This window comes from Buteo buteo, chromosome 6, assembly GCF_964188355.1.
Source record: "Buteo buteo chromosome 6, bButBut1.hap1.1, whole genome shotgun sequence".
NCBI classification, from domain to species: Eukaryota; Metazoa; Chordata; class Aves; order Accipitriformes; family Accipitridae; genus Buteo; species Buteo buteo.
In genome coordinates, this window is record NC_134176.1 from 37,676,232 (window position 1) to 37,701,472 (window position 25,241).

Here is a 25,241-nt window from a genome sequence, read left to right on the forward strand (position 1 = left end):
AGGGCATATAATGGACATCCCTCACTGATTAAGCTGCTATTTAATATTCTATTCATGCTTTAGTGCTTGATATGCTCAAATTTGCCCTACTTGGATACACTTACTTGACTCTGGTCTGAAAACAAAATAATGAATTTTTCATGTGGTGTTCCCAACTATAATATTGCAATGCTTCATAAACATTAATAAAAAAATTTACAAAAATTTTACAAAAACCCTGGGAGGTACATTGATGTGTGCTATCACTGTTTTCCAGAAGAGGAACTCAGACATAGGTTCTTTGAAGTATCCAATGTCTCTGGAGTACCCATTTCAAGATGTCTAAGACCTGACTTCTTGAGAATTTAGCGTCACGTAACATCGTTTGTAATGAAAACAACTGAATACAGTTGCATAAGAGAAATGCTCAGCACTTCACCAATCAAATTTACTTGCTAAAGTCAAGTTAGACATTCAGAAGGTGTATGTGGAGCTGATGATCACCTGTGAAAAATTTAGCTTAAGGGACTAGAAGAATCTTACATGGGAACTCTAGATCAGAGAAAGGAATAGTAGCCAATCTCTGAGACATATTTCCCTTCTTCCAAGTGAGTACACTGCTCATTATACTTTTCTGACTTCTGGAGCAAATCAAGCAGACACCTTAAAAACTGCAGTTTCTTATACTACACTATCCAGCTTCATCCGCAGCACAGTTCCATATTATGGACTGAATGAAAAGACATTTCTTTGGAAAAACAGCTGTGATTTATACTAGGGTTTAAATTGGTATCATAAAGAATGCAGCCAAAGATCACAAATAACATGCAGTTTTCATAGAAAAAAAATTATAAAACATGAGCATTAACGATTGAGTGCTTGACTTTGCACCTTCAATAAACCACTTGTCTGCCTATGCCTTTAAAAAAGCAAACTGAAAATAATGAAATGATCTCTTTTGATACTACATTGATTTTCACCAAGTTTCAGTTAGATTGCAACATTAACAAACAATCTAACCATCTGAACTAAGAAGTAACTGAAAGTAATAATAACAAACTTCTCTCTCATGTGAAGTAAGCAATTGGACAGGTATATTCACTTTACCGATGGTTTTCACAAAATTTTCCTGGGAGCAGAAGTATACCATGAGATAGGAATGCTGAGATCTAATCCGTGTATCTATTCACAGCTTTTTCTGACTCTGAAACTATTTGGTCTGGTCCATTCACTTGCATTTCTGACTCACTGTTCTATCTTAATCACATGAAAACAGAACTAAGGATTAACTTTTGATGACCCATAAGGATAAACCACAATGCAGCACCTCCTGACTTTCATTTTTATTCCTATGTTTCTTGAGCACTATTTACTTCCATGAGTTTTTTTTCTTATAAAGAGAAAAGAAGAAAAAAATTCTGAGTGGAACCAGCATGCCCCATGATCTGGAACTGTCAGACTAGGTGCTTCAGAAATATGACCGATGTCCACAGGAAACAATTGCTTGAGACCAAGAGCTGTTGTAGCCTAACTACTGGGCACTATTCAGAGATAAGCAGCACTTCTCAGACTGTTGTCCTTGCATTTCTTACCCATGATGGGAATCTGTGCAGTGGTGGTGTGGGAGGTTTACCTCCTGGGTCAAGTACACCAGCTTCAGAACTCACAGCTTCTCTTTGCCCTGCAGATAAGTGGTTGCGTTCCTCACATGCTCCAGCTTCTTCCCTCACTGGGCCACGTTCTGTCTCCATCGTCTCCAGTACCCCATCATCATCAATGTCTGTCTCCTTCACTTGCCCGTGGCAGATTGGAGAGTCTGTTATGGGCTGGAAGGTGCTAGCCTCTAAGCTCACTACACGATCGAAAGAATTAGGCCCTGGCTGTGGTTGGCTGTAATGTCTCTTGGCTAGTTGGATACTGTCTCTTGGCATATTGGGAGTTCGTATTTTTGGAAAGGTCATACTACTGCCAAGGCCGCATTCCCTCCCTGGACAGAAGGAATGTGCTGTAACAGCTGATGTTGACACAACCAGGGGTGGCTCAGCAGTCTGGGGATGGCCCTCAAGCACACTCATTAGTTCTGCTGAGGAAGAGGAGTCCAGCCGGTGGGAGTGGAACCTGGCACTCAGATCATCAGAGAAGCGGGTGCCGTCCAAAGCCACTTGTTGCAAGGTGCTCACAGTGCTATGGTTTCCTTCCAAAGACGACTGGAAAGTCAAAGCCTCAAGGATTCTTGTGGCCTCAGCTGGGGGGTCCAGTGATGTGGCATCAGAGCACCCTAACCTGTGCTCAGAACTTACGGCTGGGAATACATCTTTCTCTGTGGAGAGATTCCAGCTTGATGGGTCAGACATGAGCTTCAGCGTGCTCTGGGAAACCAGAGATTTATCCTCTCCATCCTCAGAAAAGGTGTCATTGGCAAGGACTATGTTTGCTGCGGAGAGGACACATTTGGTAGGTCCTGTTTGGCACAGCTGTCTGAAACCTGGTGCAAGAAGCACAGATTTCTGGTCTATCTTCTCAGCAAAAGAGGCCTGTGGTGCTCTGGCCTTCAGAGAATTACAGCTCCAAAGAGATTCAAAGGGAGGAATGGTGGTCATATCTACAATGGAGAACATATGGTTAGAGCATTCAAATGCTTTACTATCTAAAATGTTACTTGCTAGTATAAGTTGTTCATGTCAGTTGTATTTCAATAGCACCCTGGCCTGGTTAGGACTATATAGAATGGAAAGGAGATGGCTGGGCACAGCTGTAACAGAAGCGCTATATATTTATAACTGGGAATAGTACAGAAAAAATAAATAGGAAATGAATAATTGCTGTTTCTTACAGAAGTAGAATTAAGGGATGCCTAATGAAATTATCAGGCAGTGTTTGGAATTAGCAGAAGGAAGAGGGTTTTTTTTTCAGACAAAAAAGGAAATAGAATGATGTAGTGTCCAAAAGATAGACCAGAAAAAGTTATTTATCAGTGGTACAAATAACAGTTTAGACAGAAGTTCTGGCCTAGGAAATTCCTAAAACACTGAAAGCAGAAGCTGGAAGGATACACAGAGAGAAGGACAGCTCCACTTGCAATATTTTCTACACTCTTTCCTGAAACATCCACAGCCAACCAGCAGACAGGATACTGGTCTAGGCAAGCTTTCAGCCTAACTCACAATATAGCACTTTTTACTCCTACCTATCCGCAATTATGTCTCTTCTCTTAAAACAGCCATGAGAAGGAAGTACACCTATCCACACAATACTTTGACAAAAACCATCTAAGTCCCAGAACACCACGTAGCATGACTTCTGACTTCAATGGGCCTACAGTGATTTAAACTATCAAATAAGGTGGTGTAGTTCCTCCCATTCCTAGGGGCTAGATGAGGCTTCCAGCATATGTATGGAGACCTTCTTAACCATCACACTAATTAGTGAGGTTACTCTCTTTTCAAGAATTTCCCTAGAGCTTTTTGCTATCCTTTTGTGCTACATGACCAAGCAGTGCTTTTTGTCAGCAAGTTTTATAAGTTACTTACTTGTTTTTGCTGTTAAAACTTCCTTTATTTTTTCTCTGCCCCTTCAGCTGCTATACTAGAAGATGACATAAAAGAGAGATCCTAGATTGCCTCCATTGTCCTTTGTCTATTTAGTACCTACACTTTATAATTATTCTACTTTCTTCCTTTCCATAATTACTAGATTTAAAGACTATCTCAGTTCTACAGGTTCTGCTGAATAGCAGCTTTAGGGTATGAGAAAGCGTGGAGAAAACTTGGAGCAGCAGAGGACATTACTTCACTTTATGATTTTGATTGACCTTGGCATTTATATCTTCCCTGACTGAAAAGAACCAAGTCATAAGATGCTTTGGAAACTGCATATATATGGGTGAGTGTGACTGCACACCTACTGCTGAAAATGCTGCTTGAACATCAAACTCTACAGGCATTGCTTAACTATTAATGGGATTTACAAGGAAGTAGAAACAAACTGAAGACACAAAGTAACAGAGGGAAGGACAAACAGCAGAATAAATCACTGTTGATTGTGGAGAGGATGAAACCCACTCTTGGAAACACAGCTGAGAAAAAGACAACCATGAGAGCCTGACCTTGGCACTTGAGTCACAAGAAACTGAATGCTAACAAAGCTATTCCTAACACATAATGCTGGCACACACAAATCCTGGCACACATTTTGCTCTGCTCCTGAGGTAAATCATTAGTGTAGACTGAAAAGAGGCCATTCATTTTAAATATTATTGATATTTTTGCAGCTTCCTAGATGTGACAGGAGATGAAGCAGAGGAGGCTGTTATTATTAGCACGGCAAGCAAGAAGAGATTTGTCTCTCTGCAGAGGCCTTTGAATTCAGGCTGGCACAGTGAGACTAGTGGAGGATAAGAGGAGAGGGCATAGCTGTTTACTGCCCAGAGAGTTGGGATCCAGGGAACACTTAATACCAGATTATTAACGCAGCTTACCAGCCATTCTCTTTTTGTAAACAACCAGAGCCAGAGGGGATGAGAAAAACCCAGTCATAAAGCATTTAGCCAGAAACGTGGTGGGATTTAGAAGGAATTTTGCCCTATTCCCTTGCTGCAGAGTGATAGGAATACCAGAAAGACTTCTGAAGGAAAGAAATGCCCCCTACCTGCATGCCCAGTGAAGTTCTGGAAACTAGGTCATCCTACTGTGACCGAACCAAGCTCATTAAAAAAAACAGGATGAAAATGGCTAAGAGTGAATTTCCTCTTCAAAATGTGTTGCGATGAAAGGTGCTGATTTCAAGCCCTGGAGACCAAAGTTCTCCATCTATCCATCAAACAAGAACCACAAAAGCACAAGCACCGTAAGCAGCTTTCTCCAACCCAACCTGATAGCACAGAGGAACCCAGCTTCTAAAGGCAGACCAGACAGCTGCTGCCTTGGCCCACCCATTCCGTCCTCAGTTACTCAGCTCACAAGCCAGCAGAGGTTCTGTGCGGATGAGAATAATTCACACATGGAAGTAAAGTGAAATACCTCAGGGACTTCTACCCTGCACCACTGAAGTGAATGGAGAGTTTTGCTATGTATTCCAATGAGTGCTTCTAATTCAGGAGCTCAGTGGCTTATTTTAATGGCAAAAGCAGACTCTGAAAAAAGGGGTCTGTGTTCAATCACAGGTGGGAAACCAATTAAGAGTTTTTAAGGCAGGTAAGCAATGTTATTCCCATCTTAAAAATGGGCCACTCAGGAACAGAGCAATTTTACTGCTTGCTCACTGTCACAAGTGCTAATTTCTGACAAAGTTAAGAAAACAACCCAGGAATGCTGACTTCCACTCTTGTGGTGGTTACTAGGCTACAGTGCCAGGTGAACACATTTACCTTGCAATGTATCCTGAAGGGCTTCAATTTGCTCCGTCAGCCTCTGATTACAGTTTTTCAGGTGGTAATTTTCTAGCTCAAGCTATGAAACAACAATAATAAAAACTGAAAAATAATGCAAAACTGTGTGTGTTCCACGATACAGAACATGTCTTCTTCTTTATTACATTCAAGTGTCTTAACAGGAAAAGGAAAAAAGGATGGGTGAGTATACCAGTCACCTTGAAATCCTTCTACTCAGCAGCTCCACTGGACAACCCACTTAAACACTTTGCTGTGCTTTCTCAAATAGCCTCTGTATATACTACTTGAACTTCTCAAATAGGTCTTTTAATTTCCTTCCCTGCTATTGTTTATCGTTTACTCCTGTTCCAGAAAGAACTGTCACATAAGAGACAGTCAAAAAACTATCACCCAGAAGGAGCATTTTTCCCTCTTACCCTGTATGTGGTAAAAGGAGATCCCCTGGATCCACAGAACCAAAGGAATGAAAAAAAAAAACAAAACAAAAAACCAAACCAAACCATTAAGGGTGCATTTACATTTGCAATTAGTGCACAAGTGATGCTTTGCAAATTTGCCTTTCGCCTTTGCTTGAAGTGTCTCAACATACATTCTTAAACACAGCAGTGGTGCATCCAAAGAGGCTTGCCTCTTGATGGAAACAAAGTTGAAATTGCACCCAGGGTGCTGTCTAGAGCAACCCACTTGCAACACAGATGCAAAGTCCTTCAGTTGGCAGTGGTTCACTTGTGCATGGTATGTACCTAGAATCAGCATCTGGCACTAACTTCAGTACCAGTAAAGATACAATGTGAACGTATGGTCCTGGATTCACAGCAGGTCACACAAACTCAACCCCTGCGCTTCCTCCTTTGTACTGCACCAGTCAGTAATGTAGATGCACCTTAAGTTATCTCACATAGGAAAATGAAAGAGAAGCACAGCAGCTCTGTGTATTATCTAGGCAATCTAATGGGATTACAAAGTCACATCATAACAAAATTAGTGCCCACAAAGACTGCTTCTTCCAACTCCAACAATTTCCCTTTCTGGCATAAACTGGGAAATCTATGGCTTTAACTTGGAGTAAAAGGGAAAGACCAGAGTGCCCCACTCCCAGCTGTAAACCATTACCGCACCTTTAAAACTGTGTGCTGACCCATTGCTATCTCTCAGTTTTTCTAGAGGGTATTGAATTAGGCCCAGATGGAGGCATAAGTCCACAGGATGGATAGGAGGGAGAGGTTAGACATGAGAAAATGCTGGGCAGCAGGAAAACATTAGTCAGAGATGGCAAGTTGAGGAAAAGCAAAGGATGTGTTTGTGTCACAGCTGCTTTGTCAGAAAAAGAAACAGAAACTGCACCCAGAGAAAAAAGGGAAAGGCAGAGGAAAGCTAGGTGAAAGCCACTTGTGACCAGTACATCTTCAGAAACTGCTTTCAGGCATCAGTGGCTTTGCAGTCATTTATAGTTTGCCCAAAGCAGTAAATAGCCCTCAATAAGAGGGACGACCCTAGCTTTGCAACTGCACGTGTGTAGGGCCAAAAAAGCAGAAAACCTCTGTGGCAGACTGACTGTCCTCAGACTATTGGCCTACATAGGAGCCCACTGGCAGTGCAGCCACTGTACCTACTCATAGGCCTTGAAACTTGGCAGCAAGCAAAAGACTCACCTCTCTCAGCTTAAGTGTTACCCACTCTTTGATCTTGGCAGCTTTTTCTTGAACGATTTTGGCTTCCTCAGTCCTCAACTGTTTCTGTGCCAAAAAAAGATTAGATGCATTAGGAGAGTACAACTAACTGTTCTCAGTAAGTTACTGCATCACGAGTGACTTAAACATTGAAGCTCCCTTTCCAGACGTAAGATTTAACACTGCTATTTGGATATTATTATTTAGCTGGCCTCTGAAAAATCAAGCTTTAAGTTGTCTTACATGGTCCCTGGTGTCAAACTCACAGGGATGTTTCAAGAGTTTGTTGTGGAATAGCAAAAACTAGCTCAGGTAATGACTGCCCACCTACCACAGTTTCTTTTGAGTATAGTCTGCAACTTTTACTGTTTTAGATGGTTTTGCAATGTTGCTGTTTGCTGTTAAGCACCTGTAGTGTTCCCCCAGCCTACACACACGCGCATTGTTGGCTGAAGTTAATAAGAATTAAGCTGTGCCTGTAAGTGATTTACAAAACATTGTAATAACTCCAAGCAAAAGGGATTCAATTGCTGCAAGCACAGGTGTAGAGTATAGACTTTAAAGGTGCATGAGATGGAAACTAATAACAACATATTTAACACACAATATTCTCATTGAGAAAGTAAATTAAAGAAAGGGGGGGGGGGGAAAGACAGCAAACTCAGGATAAAAAAGCTCCAGAACTTGACCTTGAAACACTAAGACTTGCTAGGAGGTTTTGAGATGGTCTAAGTGGTTGTATGTTTACATATCCATTAAAACAGGGTCTAGTCCACACAAAGGTGTTATGTTATTGTTGATTTGTACAATGAACATTTTTCCCCAAGTATCTGCTTGGGTAATATTGCTACATCATCATTTTTGCAGCTGTGTTTTCTCAGCTGCTTTTTTTTGACTTTTCTGGAAATTTCCTTTGAAAGATGCTGGACTGATACTACAATCACCTGAAGCCTTCTGTTCATCTCCTGTGTGGCTTCATGAGAAGTAATGTCACTGAAAGGTCTCCTATGTACATAATGATTTAAACAATTACAAGGAGAAATCAGTTCCAGGAGTGAGGGAGGGGGAAATATACTCTATATAGCACATTCAGCCCTGGTTTCTCTAATTAAATGGACAAAGGTAATACCTTCTGGTAGCAATTGGTGGTTTCCCTGCTAGATTTTTTTTTTCCCAGATGTGACCAAATACCAGTAATTATGATAATAAAAGTGTCAGTACTTACCCCCCTCCCCCATCAGTTTTTCACACTGAAGAGTATAAGTTCACTTAATGAATACCATATAAATACATAGTAGACTGTAGGAAATTCCCCACATCTTCACATTGCTTTTAATCACCATGTGCTATTCATCACCACAACTGCATATTTACAAGCTCTTATTCAAATATGTTTGCCGACTTTAAAATAGACCTTGGCAACATTATGGGTAGCAGTAACATTCGTAGTTGAGCATAATGAAATAAAAGTAAACAAATCTGATGCTTCAAGAGGAATATTTATTTCATTTTTCTCCTTGAATATGGCTCTGTGTGTTCCTAATCATCAGGTACCAGCCTTTGCTGGGGTTAGAATATTAGATGTGCCTACTGGTCTGAAATGATCTGGTGCATATAGTAGATCTACCATAGTCCTCTGAATATCCATCACATGGGTAATGCCTTTGAATGCCTAATGACCTGGACTTATCTCAGATCAGGGACCAAGAGGTAAAAGATTCAGAATATTGCTATGTTACACAGTGAAGTGCAATGCCAAGATTTTATTTAGGGTCCTAAAGTAGAATAGTGACATGACATCAGCATTGTCACAGAGCTTAGTAAGCCCTGCCTCTAAGCAGAACCAATTCACTCAAAGCACAATAACTGCATCTATGGGTGCTGTGCCTAAGATCCAGAAGCAGTTAGAGATTCTTTGTGTCCCATGCTATTGTGTGGTCCAGACATGATCTCAGTGTTCTCTTATTAACGCTCTGAACTCCACAGCTCTCCCCATCCCAGTGAAAAAAATTAGGATGCCTTACAGGGACCCTTAGTGACCTTCCAGCACTGCCACCATCCCATCCCATTCTGAAACTAAACTGGTGACCCTAATAAAGAGTGTTTCCTGTCTGAAATTGTCAAGCTTCAGCTTTCATTTCTAGAATCTCACTTTGCCTCTCATTGCTAGAATAAAAAGATTTCTACTAATAGAACATTTTTCCCACTTGTTTGTTGACTTCAATCAAATCACACCGCACTTTTTTGGGTAAACCAGAATTTCTTCCATCTTTGATTGCAAGAGGGCCTTCCAGACCTTGATCACTATTGTAGCTCCTTCCGAATACCTTCTTTCTCCTCCAAAATGCAGAAAATTCATCTACATTCTGCCTGAGCAAACTGGCCTGGGAAAGTGACCTGAAACCCAGAATACTACAAAAGACCTGATGCCTGATGTCCACACTACACATGGTCTGAATAAGTTCAGACAGCTTACCAATCTATTTTGCCCTTGAAATATGTGACAGTTAGATGTAAAAGGTAACTCAAATGGGAAAGTATTTTTTTTGTGTAAAATTCTAGGGAGCGATTTCCATTTAAAAGTAATTTACTTAGCAACATAGAAGAATACCTCATTACTCATGTTATAAAGACCACAGGGCAAGGCCTTTACTAGAGCTGAAATACAAGCCATGCTGTAGATTTATCTCCTTCCTTCCACGAACTGAGAATGGAAGAGACTAAGAACTAGCCATACCGGGAAACAGCTGATCTTTTATAATAAGGACATCTGACAAGAGATGAACTATGCTAAAGGATTGCTGAAGACTGGGATAAGTCCCTTCCCAAGAAGCAGCATATGCAGAGTCAGAGATGGGTTATATAATGATTTTGCAGAGCAATCTATATGCTACGAAGCCAGAAAAATACTGTGACAAGACTCTAGCATTACAACTTAGGGTCTCAACACTGACTCAACACTAACATTGGTCAATGTCCTTAAAGGACTTCCCTATTTCCTATAATGAAGAGGCAAGGGCTACTGAGGCTGAATGGATGTTTTTGCCTGAAAAGAAAAAAGGAAGGAGAGGATCTTGCACTGAACAGGGCATCATTTTACAGCTGATCTGAAAGCAACTGAGAGGCTAATATGTAATGGAGACATAATCTGTACCTTTGAAACATACATTACAGAGTCCCTCCAACTCAAAAAGCTACAGGTCCTCCCTGTAGAAAATATCTGTACCTGTTTTGCTAGCTGTGTCTCCAATCTGTTGATCAGAGCTTCCTTCCCTTGCACTGTGCCCATCAGCTCCTGGTATTTCCTGTGGAGAGTGCTGTCTGATTCACTGGTCTTCACGTTGGCTAGTTTTATCTTCTCTTCCATAACTCTGACCTGTAATGACAATCAGAGGAGGATAAAAAAAGCCAAAACAATGCAAATGAAGGAGCTGCTTGTTTAGTGGTCAGACCCTAACTGAGAGTATTTGCAGGTTTCATATTTTTGAAGTTGGGAAAGGAAGAAAAAAAACCCAAACCCTTCAGGTCACAGTTTATATACACATTTGTGGAAAGAACATTGTCCATTCATTTGTAATGCTGAAGCAGTAACAGATACAAACTGAACCATGAACAAATAAACACACTGTGGATTGTGAAATATTTGCACACTGTTAGTCAAAGAGACCATACAGGCACCATAGACATATAGTCTACATAGACATATCGGCAAGGTACACCACATTTTCCTCCCTTGCAATACTGTGGCCAGCTTTTTACCTCATTCGCTACCAAGGTATATACCGCAAAACCCTGGCCATATGCTTCAGATCAAGATTTCTGTAGAGAAATGTACTACGGAGTTCCTTCTTCCTCTATCCCCAGCTTAGACAATGTTTGGCAACTTCTGGCTTTCAGACAAGTGTGTTTTCTCCAGACATGCTAAGCAGTTACTGTGTTAGATATTTCAGAAGCTTTGCCTATCTTTGAGCTCCTGCCAGTGCCAACACTTGTTCATCTCAGCAGGATAAGCACCAGTGTAATGCTCCTTTGCTACAGACAAAGTTTCAATGCACTAAAATCTAGCTGCTGCTGAAACCTTTCAGGTTTTTAGCAAATTTTTAAAACCTCTTTGCTTTCTTCAAAACCTATGTCTCTCGATATGCCAGTCTGTTTTATCATTATCTCATCCTATTGCAATGGATTATAAGACTTCACTTCTAAAGGTAAATAGAATTCTGTCAACTTAACTCAAACCTGCTAATTGCAATATTCAATGATGGGAAAATATCTGGTTCCAACACAACCTGGAGAGACTAAATCTGCAAAGAAACCAACTCCAGATACCATTAATTTGGCATGAGTTTGGAACCAGGAAGGCAGAATGCAGGCAATGATCTGAGCACTTCACAGAGTCTGTGCAAGACAGTTACTCACGCTCTGTCGAACAGCCTACACTTCATACTTGCAGAAGCTGTGTTTTGTCCTCCTGTCTGCCTGCATTAGGCAGAGAAGCAAACTGCCTCTTCCTCATACTGAATCAGAAAGGTAGGCGCCCAACATCCGAGCCAGAAAACTAAGCCTGCTGAGTCGGATGTGTTTTCATTAGAGTTTAGGGTGATTATAGTAAAAAGAAATGGCCCCCCCTTTCTGTCTGATGCCCAAATGCTGACTCTGTACTAGAGGCTCAGAGAGGGGACCGCAAACATGTGATTTCCTTAATTGAGGTTGGCAGCTACAGGGAGCCCATTGAATTAACAAATCCAACCCCCCAGACTCCTGGAGAGAAAGATAACAAGGGATTTTGTACTTGATGTGGAGCCCTCTCATTTGTCAGCTGCTTCTCATTCATGGTGAATATACTTGCTAGTGGAAGGGAATGGCCCTACTCCTATGCTGTCACTTCTTCAGGCTGTCCGGTAGCAATGAAGTATTTCTCTAGGAACACTTATCTCTGGATGTGGATAAGGCTGCTGGAAAGGCAAACTTTGAGGGTTGCTAGTCTTTAGGACCTGCCAACACATGGCTGCAGAACTGGTGGTGGCAGGCGAATGAAGGCAACCATCATTTCTGCTGGTGGCAGGTGAGGGAAGGCAACCCTCATTTCTTCTACACCTTCTCAGCCAAGTTCTCCCTTTCTCGCCCATTCTCTGACCTGGATTTGACTTGCTCTCCATCTGCTCCCTTGCTGTCATTGCATCTTACCATATCATGGACACTACTTCTGCTGTTGAGGTATCTGCTAATATGAAACCCCCTTCATTGGCCTGTGGCAATAACTCTATTTCCTGCTGGTGCTGTCACAGTGACAATGCTACCTTTGGTGGTCTTGGTCAGGTGTGGACTCACTGATATCATTCTCAAGAACAACTCTTGGCTGGCAGTTGCTGATCTAGCATATACGCCAACAGCATGGTGACTAGACATAGCATCTTTCCTACATTTAAGTTGGTCAGAAAAAAATCTTGATGTCAGTATCAAACTGACATGGAATAGTACATTCTGCAGACAGAATACCTTACCAGGTACTTCAAGTTCTCGATTCCTAGGCAGTATGTTTCCCAGTGCTTATAACACTGCCTATTCAGTCCTTCACTACTGAATCTTTGACAGCTATTCTTGGCCATCTTGCACAGCTTTTAGTTCTGGACTTTAATCTCCGAGTCAATGCTACATCGTGCAGCTCTTTCTTGTCCAGCTCGAGCGAGTTGGTTCACTTCAAACTTTCCCTTCAGCAGTGGTCTGCAGTGATGCAGGAGCTCAGACCATCTGGCCCTTCCTGGCTCTTTTGTTTTTATAATACTCCTTACAGCACAGATTGTACAACAGTCTGCTTCTTAAAGGTCCATTATTCTTCATAGCCTGGTCAGAAGCTGAAGTCTCTCTCTCCCCTTCTCCATTATTCAAGAAGCATAGAAGGACTAGCTTAGACGATATGCCTAATTTTTAGATAGTTACAGTAATCTGCAATGAATCTAGCTCTTACTGTTTTTCTCCATGGGCTCTCGAGCCAGGCAGTAATTATTAAAAAGAAAGTCCAAAACAACTGATAGGTTTTGCAGACACACCCTTACTTCTTTCACAGAACCTCCTCTACTTATAGACAAGTCCTTACCAGTACTCTTAAATATTTGTTTTCTGAGGATCTGCCAGGCAGTTTTATCTCTGCACTTTAATCCTGAGGTACAACATCCCCTTCCTTTTCCATAACCAAGCATGCCTATCATGGATGAGGGGGTAAAGGCTGTGAAGCTGAGAGGCAGATATAAGGTGCTGGTTTTCACTTAGGGTTGAAGCTAATTAGGTGCCTGTTCACAGCTCAGGCTCAAAGACTGGGAATTAGACCAGAAAATCCTTCACCACTGTAAACCAATGGTTCCCTAGCAGAGAACAGCTCTGCAGAGTGCTGTCTGTATGCTAGACTGGAGAGAATTTAGAGTAAGTTACTGCTGGGCTTGTACCAGAGCAACCATAAGAGAATCTCTTACCTGTTTCTCTGCATCCTCAGCTCTTTGCTCTGCTTCTATCACTCTCTGTTCCAATTCCTGCATCTTCAGAGCCAGAAGAGAAGGAGGTGAAAGGGAGAAAGAAAGAAAAGAAATTAACATCACCTGGAAATTCACCTGTTTTACTCAGGAATCTTCCATTTCTAGTGCAGGTCTACAGATCTTTGGCATCTTTTGGGTTAACTGGACAGCTTTGACCAGGAAAAAAAGCCTTTGACCTTTTCCAGTCTTCTGCCCTACTTTGAATTTACTAGAACTGTTTTCTCATTAGTGAGCTTCATCATTCATTACACGGGTCAAGGGAATAGTCCCAAAGTCTTGACCCTGTCTCTACAATTTACACACCATGGGCTGTCCCTGCAAGAACAGTGTGCCATTCTTTCCTGGTTTTATTTCAGCTAGGATTCATTCACAATGGTAAATAAAAATGAATACATCTTGTAAATCTCACAGCAGGTTCTCTATGATGCCACATTATAACCAATGAATACTTTGCTTTGACTTCAAAAGCATCACAGGCTCATAACTGACAAAAATTACAATGATCTTAATTTTCCTATGCTTCTTTTCTTTTTAAAGAGCTTTGCAAACGGACAGTTCTGTGATTCTTTATCTGAGCATTGCTGCTACTGAAGTCAAAGGACACTGAACAGAAGTTTATTCTAAATGTATATAGATCACTTCATTCTCAGTGAAATGAAGATGTACCTGGGGTTCCTCTAACAGCTTACCACTAGAGCCCAGTCTTTTTTTTTTTTTTTTCCCCTCAAATAGCAACTAAGGATCTCATTCAGTTCTTGCAAGGTCATCTTCCTCCACCTGTCCTGCTTCAATGGGTCTCAGATTTAAGCCCAGTAATATGAAGTCAGTGACACTAAGTTTCATCCACTAAACTGCAAAATTTGAGGAATGCTTCACAGAGTTTCCAGTATTTACTTGTGTTTGACTAATGAAGGAATGACATACGAGCAGCTTCAGAAGATTAAAAGAATCAAGCTTCAAGCAGAAAACAAACTATAAGGGGAACTGGGCTCCTTTTCTCTCCAATGCATTTTATGATTCTTGATAAAGCACGGGAGTGAAGTATTCAGGTTGGTCACTATGAGGACCAAACTAATACTTCTGAAAATGGGACTTATTCCTCCTGGGTTGATCACGCTGAATGGAGACGACAGCATTCCTGTGTTTCCATTTCCCTTCCTTCAGATGGCAACAAGACAACTCTCCTTGTCATACATACACATTGATCATAAGAGCAGGCTGACACCTATTGACAAACATATCAGAAAGGTATGTATACGTAGACACCTCAACGGTCATATAACTAAAAAAGCCATGCCATAACAAATTCAAACCATGAAGATCAGAAAGTGCCACATTTAGTATGATACCTCTCAAGTTTGCTTTTTCAGTGGAGCAATCAAAGACATCACAGTCTATGGAGCTTAATATCCAAATCAAGGACACTTCTTTGGCAGAGGAACAGAGACACGCCACAGAAGACTGCACAGACAGCCGAAGCTGCTCTGACCGAACACCCAGTCTTTGAGAGTCTTGGTAGAGTCTGAGCTCAAGGCAATCTAACACCAACAGCAGTGGTCTGGGTTACGACATGAGTCTGTGTCCATTAGGAACAGTGATCTATGCATGCATTTATCTATTAGTCTCTGGATAGTCATCACAGTAGCAGCAAAATATATTGGGGAAAGACAGATGCTAACTGGAGACATAATACACCTTGTGAAACAAAGACTGTTTATGACAGTAGCTTCAGAGTGAATGGCCTCTGCTAGTTTTCTGATTAATTGACAGGGTCTACATTCACAGCACAGACTTTAGATGAATCTCTGGGCCTTTTCCCAAAGGCTATTCTCTTAGACTAATAATTCAATCCTCCACAAGGTGGGTGATCTCCACGAAAGACTTGGGTTATTTTAAGACAGCACTGTTCTGACTGAAAAACTCCTTGTTATTCCAGCATCATGACAGTTTGACTTTGCATTGCTAGCAGTCCTGGATCCTGATCAGGACAGAGAATGTATGTTGGGACCACTCCCGATCAGTAAGGAGTTATGAAACTTCTTGTGCAAGCATGGTGACCTGGCTAAGTTCCAGTCAAATCAATTACTTTTGTCACCATAATTCCCTCCATAGCCTTAAATGAACTTGTACTCTTCTTAACTTCCTGTACTACATTGTTGGGTTGTCCTACTATGAACTGTTAAATAACTGCTGTGTTTCTTATGTACACAAAATGATTACTCCACCCACTCCCAGTGTCAGCTGTCTCACTGGAGCACATTCAGATTTAATACATCCATGCTTGTAAGGCTCTTTCAAATCCCTCAATGAAATAATAATAATGCTTAGTATTTACATGGGTCCTTTCATTCAAAATGCTTTATAATTTGACAAATGCTACTAAGCAATTTGACCCAGGTCACATAAAAAACCTTAGTGACCAAGCCAAATTCAAGTAACTCTTCTCCCAAACATTAGCACAGACAACTTGTATGGAGACAAGCAGGCCCAGTTGTATAGCCATGCCTGCATGAGACAAAAGAGGCTTTTTCCAAGTGTTCATTGTTTATTAAAGTAAGACAGAAGCAGGTTAAAAGGAACCCAGAAGGCCCTTCTAAAAGCTGCCAAAGATCTTCCTATCAACGATTCACACAGGCTTTCCCCCTCCTGATGGCTCAGAACATGCTAAACAAAATTGAGTGAAAAAAGTTCCTGGATGTCTCAGCCTCATTTTCCTACTGCTGTTGTCTTCCAGAGCTCACTCCTAACCAGGTCATCTTGCTGCCAAGGCAACAGCCTGTTATGTCGCTCACCACCAGAGGACTATTCCTTTCTTTGTGTGCGTACAAGAAAGTCAGAAAGTGCCTGTTTCCAAAGAGACCAGATCCCTGCTGACATCCACAACAAGGCAGGACCCAGGGGTCCAGTGCTCTGGGGGGGTCCAGCAGGATGGCAGAGTTTTTTCTTGGAGGCCAGGGGCTGGGGTCCGTCTGCCACATCGACCCGCAGCCAGGCTCCGCGCAGCTTGGGCGGCACCGCTTGATAGCTGAGACCAGGCTACCAATGTGGAAGTTCATACCATGTGAACTAGGGCACTGGCAGTTAAACCATTGAGTTTTAAATTCCTCATGTTCTGAGCAGCGATCTAGATTATTCAATCTAAGCGGATTTTAAAAATCTGAAGTATTTAAACTGTTAGCGCACACTGTGCTACCAATGCCAGGCATGAGTGGTTGGGGTATTTTTGTGAGTTAAAACAGTAGAGTCTGCTTTAAAATCATAAAATTGGTTATAAAGATTAATTTTAAACATGGGGGAATTAGGCTTCCAAGCCTTTCAATCAGTAGCTTCCAGACCCCTGAGACAACCTAGCTGGTGAGCAAGTATCACACCGCTGTTAACATTGTTCTTCATTTTCACTGGCATATAATTTTATTTTTTTTAGATTTTCCTGTTGCTGCAAACCATATCAGAGGATCTCAGGGGCAATGCTCACCACGTGTTGGCAACATAGCTTCAAACTGTGCCCACTTCACATTTTTCAAGATCTCCCCCACTCCTCCAAAAAACATTTTTGAAAATGCGATACTCATTCAAATAAGTCTGAATCTCTTAATTCTCAGATAGAACTGTAAGGAAAAAAAAAATTTGAAAATCACAGTTGCAATAAAATCTATGATAAAAATCCCTGGAGCTGGCATCAATATGCATAAAGCAGGTGCCTCCTTTGGTTCTGCATCACTGCCCATCTGAGGGGGAGAAGGACGCAGCGTGGACAGGAGCCCCAGTTGCTGTGACTGCTGGGGAGCCCTGTGGTGACTGAGGAGGAGGGAAGGAGGGTCTCTGAGCAAGTCATTGCAGTGCTGCCAGGAACCTGAGACACAGGACACTTGGCAATAGCAGTGTTCAGCATGAGTATTGTGCACTGAGCACCAGCTCTGGTGACTCCAGTCAGGAGAGCCTGCTGGAGCTGCCCCACGGTCCCCGAGGCTCTCCCCTTCCCACATGACATTCAGAGTAGGGAACTGCAAATCTGCTAGCTCTTTGACCCTTCAAGTAAGCCTAGGACGGCACTGTATGAGTAGTTACAGAGTAACCTGATCACTGAACCAAGCTGCTCCTTAATCTTAACAAAGGGAACATCGCTTTGACTGAAAGGCTGGATTAATGGCAGTGAGGCCCCTTCCTTGAGGAGCCCCCTGAAGCAGATGAAAATTTCGCTCTCTGCCATGGCCCACAAACGTCCCTGAAGAGATAGTCAAAAGATCTCTGGCAAGCCTGTTCTCCAAAAAGAAAGTTTGATAGGTGGGTTTCTTTGTTTTGCATGGGGGTAGCCAGGAAGTTTCTCAAAGCAGAAATTAAAAAAACATGAGGCCACAGATTCCATAATGCAGCAAACAGAGTATTGCACGAGTACTGTCTTTACCAGACCTGTGCCACATGATATTTTTAATGCACCTCTACCTAAATAGACTTTACAACCACTTCCAATGTTTTCCAAGGTAAATAATCACTAAGGTCCATCTCAGAAGCTACCTTGAAAAGAAGAAGAGGGTGCTTAGAATTGCATAATTTCTTAAAATATGAAGGGTGGAATGAATCTCTCATGCAGTATATAGCATTAGTGGAAACACAAGTACAGGGACAGCAAGGATGAAAATTGCTCCACTCTGAAATGGATGTCATTTGTATGTTTTTTACATCCAAAATCAACAAAAAAAGAACATGCACATAGAAGTTACATAAAACAAAATGGCGCAAAAGTGAGTTTAGAACATATCTGTCATCGGGTACAGCTTAAAAGCATTTGGAGTAAACTGCAGTCAGCTGTAAAGATTTCAACTTCATTAGCAAACTGTGACTGAAAGAAACTGTTCTCACTTTCCAATGGTAACTGAATATCTGAGCAACCTTGGACTGGACTGTGATAATGTAAGCCACATTTTGCAACAAAGGAGGAACCCCACAGCAACCTACAAAGTTGGATTTTATGCAAATTAGAGGTTAGTGAAAAAGCTTTAATTAAAATTGAAAAATATGTCAAATTAAGGTAAAGGAAAAACACTAAAAATTCACACCATGATGGAAACAAACAAACAAAAAACCCACAACAAAACCCTCAAATCTTTGCCAGTCCTCTCCCTTAGGATTGCAAATGAGTTTACTTAGGGGACTTGAAAGAGATTAGTAGGAGATGTCTCTAAAACCACAGACGCCGTGCAAGTTTCTAACATCCAGATCTCAAAGTATCTTAGTCCTGCTCTTCAGTATCCCCAGAATGTTTTGACTGGATATGCAATGTTATTCTAACACTACGGCAGTACATGTACCCCTGTTCAGTCTCTTAACAGCACAGCATAATTTGCACTCCTGTAAGCTTTTCTATTGCCAGCAAGTCCCGATCCTGCTGTTCTTATCCAAAATATCCATCTTTGCTCTGCAGCTGCCTCAGTCGCTTTAGATATCCAAAATCTTGCTGGTACAGTGTCTTCCAGTAAAGTCGAATATCTGGTGATTTTCCAGTAAACAAGGCCAAATTCTTATTTTCACTAATGACACTTTACACCACTCTGACAGGCACATCTCTGTATCTCAAGTGATAAGCAGCATGCAATGACATACTGTAATCAAGGAAGAAATCCTCACTGCAAGTAACAGCTTTATTTGACAGCTCAACATTTAGGGATTTTTTTGCTTTCAGGCCATAACTCAGTGCAAAGTGGAGGAAGCCACCACTGCCTCACCTTTTCAGCTAACAGCTCTCGGATCTTGCTTGCCTGCAAGCGGAATTTGAAGAGCTGGGACTCCAACACAAGGCATCGCTTTTGCCAGTCCATACAGCTGCCATTCTCCACTGTGAGTTCTGCCATTTTGAAGTTAATCATCCATTTGGGATGTTGTCTGAGGTGCTCTAAAAATCCTGTGGAAAAGAAGGTGGTGAGGAGGGAAGTATTTGAGGCAAACTTTTCACCCCTTGTGCCTAGTCTTCCTTGGTCCATCTTACAGGACTGGTAACAGAGGCCATTTCTTCTGCAAGCAGAAGATGAAATGGTACTATCCCAAGATATTGATATTGCCCCCTGCCAGAGGTCACTCTTTTAATGGATAACAGATAAATATTCAAATAAACTTTTACCTTTAGAATGAGTAAATAATTTACTAATGCATCATACTGTATATTCCACAAACAGCCTTACTGCCATCCTCACAGCCTTGCTCAGCATGTTATAGACTAGGAGTATTTTTACTTCTGCCTCCTTTGTACCAGTATGGCTGTAAACTTTCAAGTCACTAAAACCTCTTAAACATAACTCAGGTCACACACCCATTATTAACTTAAGGCACTGGTGCCTTATCTCATACAGACTGTGTTAAGATGCTGTGATGTATGAAGCAACACAATTCCCAATCCCTAACTAGATACAGTCAGTCCATAATAAGAGTGGAAGAGTAGCTATACCACAGTATCTAAACAATCACACTGTTAAAACATAAAGAGATCTCAGGCAGGAATAAGCTAGGGCTGAAGACAAAACATGCAGGTCTACTGAAGTCCTTGTAGACATCAGGAGATATGCATAACTCCACAAAGTTGAAAAAGGTGTGATTTTTTGTCTAAACAGTTACTGAGTAAGAAAATAAAACACTTCAGATACTTTGTGCTCATGTAAAAGATATGTAAAATGTAGGTAATAGGTGTCCTTAATCAAATTCAGGCATTTGTGAACGCTCACAAAAAGGTTTATAATATCAACTCCGTGTGTGCAGTCCAGCAGCCAGCTGTATTACACTACAATAACAAATGTTTACAAAGCCAGAACAGTTATTAGCTCATCAGCTTCATCAAAACACTGAAATCCATACTTATTAAAGGAACTGCTCACCTGCTCACAGGCAAACTCGGTGCTTTCCTGAACTGGGACCAAAGCAACAGATGAAGACTTGGTAGAGAGCAATAAAGTCACTCGGCCTCATTGCCTTTTCATCTGCCTTTGCAGGATGGAAAAGCTTAGGATGTCCCTCTAGTTGTACCCACTTGCCAGGACACCTGGCTCATATTTTGCACATAAGATTCAAGTTACCCTAAGTATACATAATAGCATAAGTATACATAACACAGCAAGCCACTCTATCCAGCTATATATCTGCTGTTCTGAGTTAAGACAGACACATTTTATACCCTTTAGCTACAAACATTACCTGTGAGCTATTTTAGGAAGTCTAAGACTGGGATAGATGTCCTGAATCATTAAGTCTTGTTCCTTCTCACTGTAGACAACCACATCATATAATCCCTCTCATAAATGAACACAGCCCTTCCCTAGAACCATGCAGGCAGTTTTGCTCCCACTATTCCTGTTGTTCTAGAACCTCACCCCTCTAATGAGCTGCCTTCTAATTATCAGCATAAATATAATCATAACTAGCTTGTATCTGTTCATTCTTGTAGATTATTGCCCTTCAATTTAGCTAGGTTTTTCCCTCCCTCATATTTACCCCTTGGTATATTTATAAATATCAAAAGCTTCTCCTTAAAGACCTCACTCTGCAAGACTAGAAATAAGGGGCTCTTTTAGTCTCAAAAGAAAAGCTCACCACTCTCCCTCTGCACCTGTTCCAGCTTCAGTGCACATCATATAAAAGAGTTGGGTTTTATCTTTCTCACTCCGCTTCACAGACATGGGTGACCACAACTGCATCTGAAAGGCAGCATGCAGCCTCACCGAAGCCTTGTGTAAAGGCATTTAGTACTTTCCAGTCTCCTAGGGGGTACCTCACCTGATTGCATTTGCCTTTTTTACAGCCACATTACACTGGTGGTCAACATTCACAGACAAGCCAACACAACCGGGACAGAGGAATCTCAGCTGGCTTTGCCTTTGCAAATGCCAGACATGGGAGTGCAGGGGGGCTATTACAATGATACTGGAACAGCTTAATAAAGCACAGGTCCGTGCCAAATCTCCACATATCAAGAAACTCTGTACTACAGGTCATTGCAAAATTTAACAGGCCCATGGTTACCCTGTGGTTGATTAGTATATCCAGATCTTTTCCTCCTCTGCCGTTTCTAAAAAGTGCTCTCCCAGGTTTTGTGCCCACTTTATTACTACTTCTAATATCCGATTTTACTTTGTGTCATTAGAGTTTATCCCATCCTTACTAATCCCCTGGGTCAGTCAACTCTTCCTGTAAAATACCTATCTTCTAACAGCCACCCCCGCTTCAGCACAGTTTTGTCACATTCTCTTTTGTCATTTCTTTGTCTATCTTATAAACCTTCTATTAATCCCCATCTCCTCCACTTAAGCTAATAACTTCCCCATGTGTCATCATATCGAATGATTTCTGAATGCCAGAGATTAGAATTACCATTTTTCCTCTCTAGCAAAAACGTTACCCTTTTTCAGAGAAAGACATTGTATTACAATGTCTCATATTTACCTCTAAATTACAACTTTATTTACAACTTCAAATTTATTCTGAATTCTCATTTACTGTTAAATGCATCATTCATTTTCCCCCATTCTCCTACACATAAGCAGTTCATCTGTACTTTATGAATTACAATATAAACTTTGACACACTGACTTTAAATCCTTGCTACGGGACCTCCCATTTCACATGCCACTTTTTGTAATTCTTAACCATCTTAATCCACTAAATTCTTTTATTCCCCTCCTGCCCTCCGCTAGATATTGGTCCTTTTCATATCAGATAAAGAATTTATATGGCTATATGAACCATATTTACATGGTTATATAAAACTGTTTCTTTTTTCCCTTTGCATATGAAGAAGTTAGGAATCAGATACTTTCAGGTGCAGTAATCTTACTTTAGGAACTTGGAAAATAGGAGGCAGCCACTTTGTTCAAACAAGCTGAGATTTTCAAAACTTCATTTTTAAATGCATACAGACACTTCTTAAAGGCAGCTTGATTTTCAGTGTTAAGTATCAAACAACTTCCAGTGAAGATAACAGGAGCTACAAAGTCCTTAGAACTTACTGGGGGGGAAATGACCAAACCAACTGCTAAATGCAAACATGAGACTTCTAGTTTTGAATGTATCTGTAAGTTTTGATCAACATCGGTGACAGTTCTGACACTAAATGCTATATGCAAAATAAATATGAATATATTTACTTGGAGTGCCCATATCCAGTTGTAATTCTGATGAAGCTAAAATTTAATACTGGAAAGTCATGGAGTTGTTTCTGGTTTTCAGACCAGAATCAGCTGATGTCCAGGATGTTGGTGGATCCAGACTAGAATTCAAAACACTTCAGAGACTTTGTATATTTCCACCTGAAAAGCCTTCTGAGAATAAACAGCAATTAATCAACATGAAGACTTTCAGGTGCAGATACAAATGCAAGTAAAGCATTTGCAGCTTTGTTCATTCAGTGCAAACAATGCAGAAAAGTGAAACAGTATTTCCGTATTTCAAACGTGAGTGTCTCCTCATCTCAGGAATCATTTTACCCCGACTGTTATAGGGGATTCAGTCAGCCCAGGAATGCAGTTCTTAGCACCTGCCAGTAAAATGCACCAGACCCTGCCTGAACACTGGAGCTGAATACTGTTCTAACTTTCAGCTACCACCTTACTACAAAAGCAATCAGTAGAAACGTGGTAAGTGCAACACATGAAGGGAGAGAGATTTCCTCCCATCTCACTGCATCAACACCAAGAGGGTCAGCAGTATGGGTGATGGTCAAAACTCAGTGTGGAAACCCTGTACTATTAATCAACTCCCTGCCCCCAGTCACCTCATCTTCCACTTCATAACCAGTTTCACCCCCAGGCTTTTTAACCCTGAGGCCATTGGAATTGTTCAGCCACACAGTCATTTCCCCTTCACGAGTGCAGCCTGGGATGTGCAGAGCGTGGGGAAAAAAAAATAACATGACAAGCCACGGGAAGGGCAAGGCTTGGCGAGAGCTGGGGGGGGGGGGGAATAAATTTTTTTTTCCTCTACATCAGTGCAGGTGGCTTGGCTAGTAAAAGTGCCAGAAGGCAGGAAGAGGGCTCCCGGCTGTGCCATTCTGCCTCCAGAGGTCTTGCCCCGCACACCTAGGCTTACCAGGAAGACAGAAGAGACCGTAGGACTTACCCATTTTTACTCTTGGACTGCATTTTCCCCCTCGTTTGGCCGTTTCTCCCCCCCCGCCCCTGCAGCTTCGGGACCAAAGTCCCAGACCCGAAGGCAAACCTATTTATTTCAAGCAGCAAACCTCGATTAACAGAGATGACACAACATCCCCCCCAGAACGCTCCCGCCAGTCCCCTTACCGTCACCTTGCGGAACGACAAGAGGGGGGAGAAAGGCTGCGACAGCCAGCCCCGCGCAGACCAGCCCCCCGAAGCCCCCGGCCGCCCTCTCCCTCCCGAAGCCCCGAGGGCTCCGCGGCCGGCAGACGCCTCCCCCGGCAGCGAGGAGGGGGACGCGGGCCGCCGGAGCGCCTTCCCCGCCCGCGCTCACCTTGGCCGGCGCGGGGGTCTCTCCCCGGCGGAGCAGGGCGGTGACAGGCGCAGCCGGCGTCGCCCGGCGGCTCCGAGCCGAGCGCGGCGGTGCCAGCCCTCGCCGCGGGCGGCTGCGCGGCGCCGGGTGGCAGGCAGGTGCCCGGCACGGCTTCTGTCCCATTCAGCACTTTCCCATTCTCTCTCCCTTTTCCTTCGAGCGGGAGAGCCCGGCTCAAATATCAGAGCCGCCCCCCCCCCCCCTCCCGCCCCGAGGAGCGCAGGAACTGACATCACCCGCCCCGGGCGTTTAACCCCTTCTCGGGCTCGGCGGCCAGGCAGGTGGGGCGGGCAGCGCCCTGCCCCGGGTGCCGGGGCGGCCCGGGAGGAGAGGAGTCTCCCGGAGACATCCCCCTCCCCGCCCACCCTGCGCCCTCAGGGGCTTCCGCTGAGGCCGGGGGTGCGGAGAACGGGGCGGTGCTGACGGGGCATCCCGGGCCGGGCTGCCCGTGGCCGCCCGGAGCGTCTGCCCGCAGCCCTCTCGAGGGGGAGCGCTCCCGCTCCCGCCCTGCGCCGGGCAGCCATCTTGTTCTGCCAAGCGCCTTTGGGCAAAAGCCGAGCGGCGCGGGAGGACCCCCTGGGCAAAGGCGCTGGCGGCCGCAGGCTTCTTCCTCGGGCCTGCCAAACGGGGGAAGCGTTGGTGTCGGGCCCTCGTCTGCTGAGATCCCCCTTGCAGTCATGTCCCAGCCTTCAGAGCTGACGCCCCCAAGCCGCCTCCTGCCCTGAGGCGCGGCCGTGTTTTCTGTGGAGCAGCCAGGCGGGGAGCCGGCACCCACAGCGCCCGGCTGCCCTCACCTCCCACCGCAACCGTGAGGGGCCGGTGGAGCGTCGTGGGCTCTAGCTGGAGCACCCTCCACTGGTTGTAGGCGGCCCCAGGGCATGGGGCTGGTGCCGGGATAGAGATGAAAACCAAGTTAGCGTAATGATGGCTCTCCTGACCAGAGAACACCATCCTGCCCTGCGTGCTTGGGCCATCTCCCACGCAAAAGGGCCCAGACAAACAGATCTGGGGCTTCAAGCATTTCTAATGATAGCTGCCAGCTCACAAAATATTTTATTCAGTGATAGGTCCACCACCTACTGAGCTACTTTACATACAGCAATCCCTTACATGAATATTTATTGACTTATATGAATGTAGATTACCTGTGTTACTCAAGCAGAGCTGGTAATC

General features: G+C 43.0%; 1 protein-coding gene across 1 annotated transcript in view; it reads right to left on the reverse strand.

The window, feature by feature from the left end:
- The window catches only part of PLEKHH1 (pleckstrin homology, MyTH4 and FERM domain containing H1), a 48,007-nt gene extending 28,547 nt beyond the window's left edge, over nucleotides 1-19,460 (reverse strand). The window contains exons 1-6 of the mRNA XM_075030454.1: nucleotides 19,289-19,460; nucleotides 13,506-13,568; nucleotides 10,265-10,414; nucleotides 7,021-7,104; nucleotides 5,345-5,426; nucleotides 1,572-2,581 (exon numbers count right to left, since the gene is read on the reverse strand). Of these exons, the coding sequence (XP_074886555.1) occupies nucleotides 1,572-2,581; nucleotides 5,345-5,426; nucleotides 7,021-7,104; nucleotides 10,265-10,414; nucleotides 13,506-13,568; nucleotides 19,289-19,429 (1,530 nt within the window). The 5' untranslated portion in view covers nucleotides 19,430-19,460. The remainder of the gene's footprint in view (nucleotides 1-1,571; nucleotides 2,582-5,344; nucleotides 5,427-7,020; nucleotides 7,105-10,264; nucleotides 10,415-13,505; nucleotides 13,569-19,288) is intronic.
- Between the last annotated feature and the right edge of the window lie 5,781 nt (nucleotides 19,461-25,241).